Here is a 2,787-nt window from a genome sequence, read left to right on the forward strand (position 1 = left end):
CATCCTGAAGATCCACTTCCAGAACTGGGAGCAGTTCTGGTCGATCCTGAGGGTCCACCAAAACCCACTTCCAGAACTTGATGATTATTAAGATTGAATGTTGATAAATTATCAGGATTCGATCTTAATAACTTCAAAACGATATTATTAAGATTCATCCGGTAACTTTATTATTTGAATATAGTTAATAACCTGATAAAAAGTTGATAGCGTTATTAAGATTTATCGGTATTATGATCGGATCTCAATAATCTCTAAAAATTATTTGGATGGTTATTAAGATACGAATATGGCACAGCTATACGATTGCTAGAAAAATTTCCACCGAAAACTTTTTCAACACGAATAAATCGTTTTAATTTTCTCACAGTAGAATCGTAATTGGAATGAAATTGGATGTTGGAAAGATTGATTGCTTGCGTCTTGGCGATTTTTCGCGTGTAGTTTTGTAAAAAAAAATTCCCCTGGCTTGGCTTCGGCTTGTGCTCTACAGTATGTATTCAGTCCGGTTGTGTGTGTGATTCATTCAGGTTCGTTTCGTAGTTTGTTCTTTGGCTTGCCGTTTGTTGGTTTAGTGCCGATTGTATTTCAAGTTTTAAGTTTATCTTCTCTCGTCTGTTCTCTGTGTTCGCATTATTTACGTTTTTGTTCAACAATTTTTTTCTCTTGTACAGTGTACAGTGCACACAAATCATTTGCACGGTATTATTCATTGCATTTTTTCTTCGCTATCTCCCTTTCTCTCCTCTCATTCGCGTCATTATTAAATTCCTACAGCGCGAGTGTTTAGTCAATGGGATTATTTTATTTACTCCGCTTTTCAATATTTATTGCAAATAAAACGGTTTTATTGCTTTGACTTTGCGATGCAACGGAAAAACTATACCACACACACTCACTCGCACACACAGAGAGATATAGAAACCGTGAAAAAGAGCATCACATTGATTTACAATGATTTTTTTTTTGTGCTGCTCACCGAGGTTTTGCTTGGAAATTAAATGAAAATTGCAGGCAACAACACGTTATTCACCAGTTGAAGTTTTCCACTTGTGGTTCTCCGAAATAACGCCGGAACATGCCATCGAGAATGGAAAAAGTTGAATGCAATTCTCGCGCGCGCGAGATTGAATGCGAAATGAATGGATATGGATATGAATAAATGGTGTAGCAACTGGCAAAATCCATAGAATTTCATTGAGCGAGGGGAAGGAAAATCGAAAGCGAGAAAGACAGAGAGACAGAGTAAAACGAAACTAATAAAAATGGTATCTCACACGATAAATCCAATTGAGTAAATGACATCAATCGCTGGAAGTGTGTTGTTCTGACACGAATAGAAAATCCGCGTTGCCAATATCCCCTCAATGGCGTTTTATCAGAGTTTCCATTCAAGCCTGATTTCTATGTGCCTCAATATGTATTCGATTCGAAATTCGTTGGATCAGACAACTGCGATATTGCATTCAGCTCAATAATTATACCGATAAATGGCGTTTTTATTGTACCTATCCCATATGCAGCAAGAAGTTTTTTTTTTATTGTGGTTCGTGGTTTTTCTCATTTTCATCCATTATCTTACATTTGGCATACATTCTCTTGGTAGAGCAAAAAAAAAAATTGAACAATTCACTCTCGCTCATAACCACAACCACTTTTTCGTCCAAATTATATCAAAGTTTTTATTTTCAATCCAGTTCGATATTTCACTTTACACCATGTGTGTGTGTCTCGCACACCTCGACCAGATTTTTTTTTTTACAAAAATATAATAATCATCTATGAAGAGTTTGTGAACCAACACACATTTTTCATTTTGATTACGCTACTCTTTTTTTTTCTGCAAGGTACACGGACAAAAAAACACACCCAACTTTCATTCACCAATATATGTTGACAATTTATATGCAGCGTCGCATACAAATTGAATCAAACTCAAAGTCACAAGTTAGTTTAAATAAAAGTGTGTGGTATAAAAAAAACCTCACCTAGACTTGTTGCGGTGCGCCATGGCTAAAATTCGATTCCAAATGTTTGATAAACCATAGCACAATTTCCGATATTTAAAAATTATGATTGTGTTCTTGACACGCTTTTAGTTTTTATGCTTTATTTCGTTATCTCTCTTTCTCTTTTTCGCTTCACTTTTTCGTTATTTTTTTTTCACCAATTTTTTTAATTATTCTTTTTTTTCCTCCGAATAAACGTAACTCACTTTTATTTTTAATTCTTTTTTTTGAGGTCGTTTAGAACTTGATGTCAAAAACCAAAAAAATGCTTCACATTTCTATGTTATCAATCAAAACTACGTCATTCAAGATTGAAATGTCTTTCTCGAAGAGTCCTCGTTTTTTTTCTTCTTGTTTTTGTGACCGAAAATAATTGACAGACTTGTTTCAGGTATCCAATTCGTTTGTAATACTCCTTCAAGTATTTGTCGTATTCTATTTTTCTCTCTCGTAAAGAATTTTAATTATCGTACAAAATTCAATAAATTCCGTCTCTCAAAGTAGCCACTTCAACTGAAAATGTTTTTTTCCTTTATCTTCTTCGGTTTTTTTTTGAACTTGCCTGAGGCAGTAAAAAATTCGGACTGTCCGTTTTTTTTTGTTGTTGTATGTGTATTCGTTAGCAAACTGAAGAATTTAATGGAATGAAGATTATTGTTGTTTTATTGGGACAGAGAGAGAAAAAAAACCAATGTTCGGCACGCGTTGACATGGGGAAAAATGATTATATATTTAATTATGACAACATTGACAAAATTCATTGAATTTAATAAGCACC

At 34.2% G+C, this 2,787-nt stretch overlaps 1 protein-coding gene across 1 annotated transcript in view; it reads right to left on the minus strand.

Moving 5' to 3' along the window:
* LOC129567311 (protein O-mannosyl-transferase TMTC2) overlaps positions 1 to 2,175 on the minus strand; it is a gene marked incomplete at its 5' end in the record, with an annotated part of 128,714 nt that extends 126,539 nt beyond the window's left edge. The window contains 1 exon segment of the mRNA XM_055444076.1: positions 1,989 to 2,175. Coding sequence (XP_055300051.1) covers positions 1,989 to 2,011 — 23 coding nt within the window.
* Positions 2,176 to 2,787: the final 612 nt, after the last annotated feature.

This window comes from Sitodiplosis mosellana, unplaced genomic scaffold (genome assembly GCF_009176505.1).
Source record: "Sitodiplosis mosellana isolate CC-2019 unplaced genomic scaffold, AAFC_SMos_1.0 Smas_scaffold_11, whole genome shotgun sequence".
Classification (NCBI taxonomy): domain Eukaryota; kingdom Metazoa; phylum Arthropoda; class Insecta; order Diptera; family Cecidomyiidae; genus Sitodiplosis; species Sitodiplosis mosellana.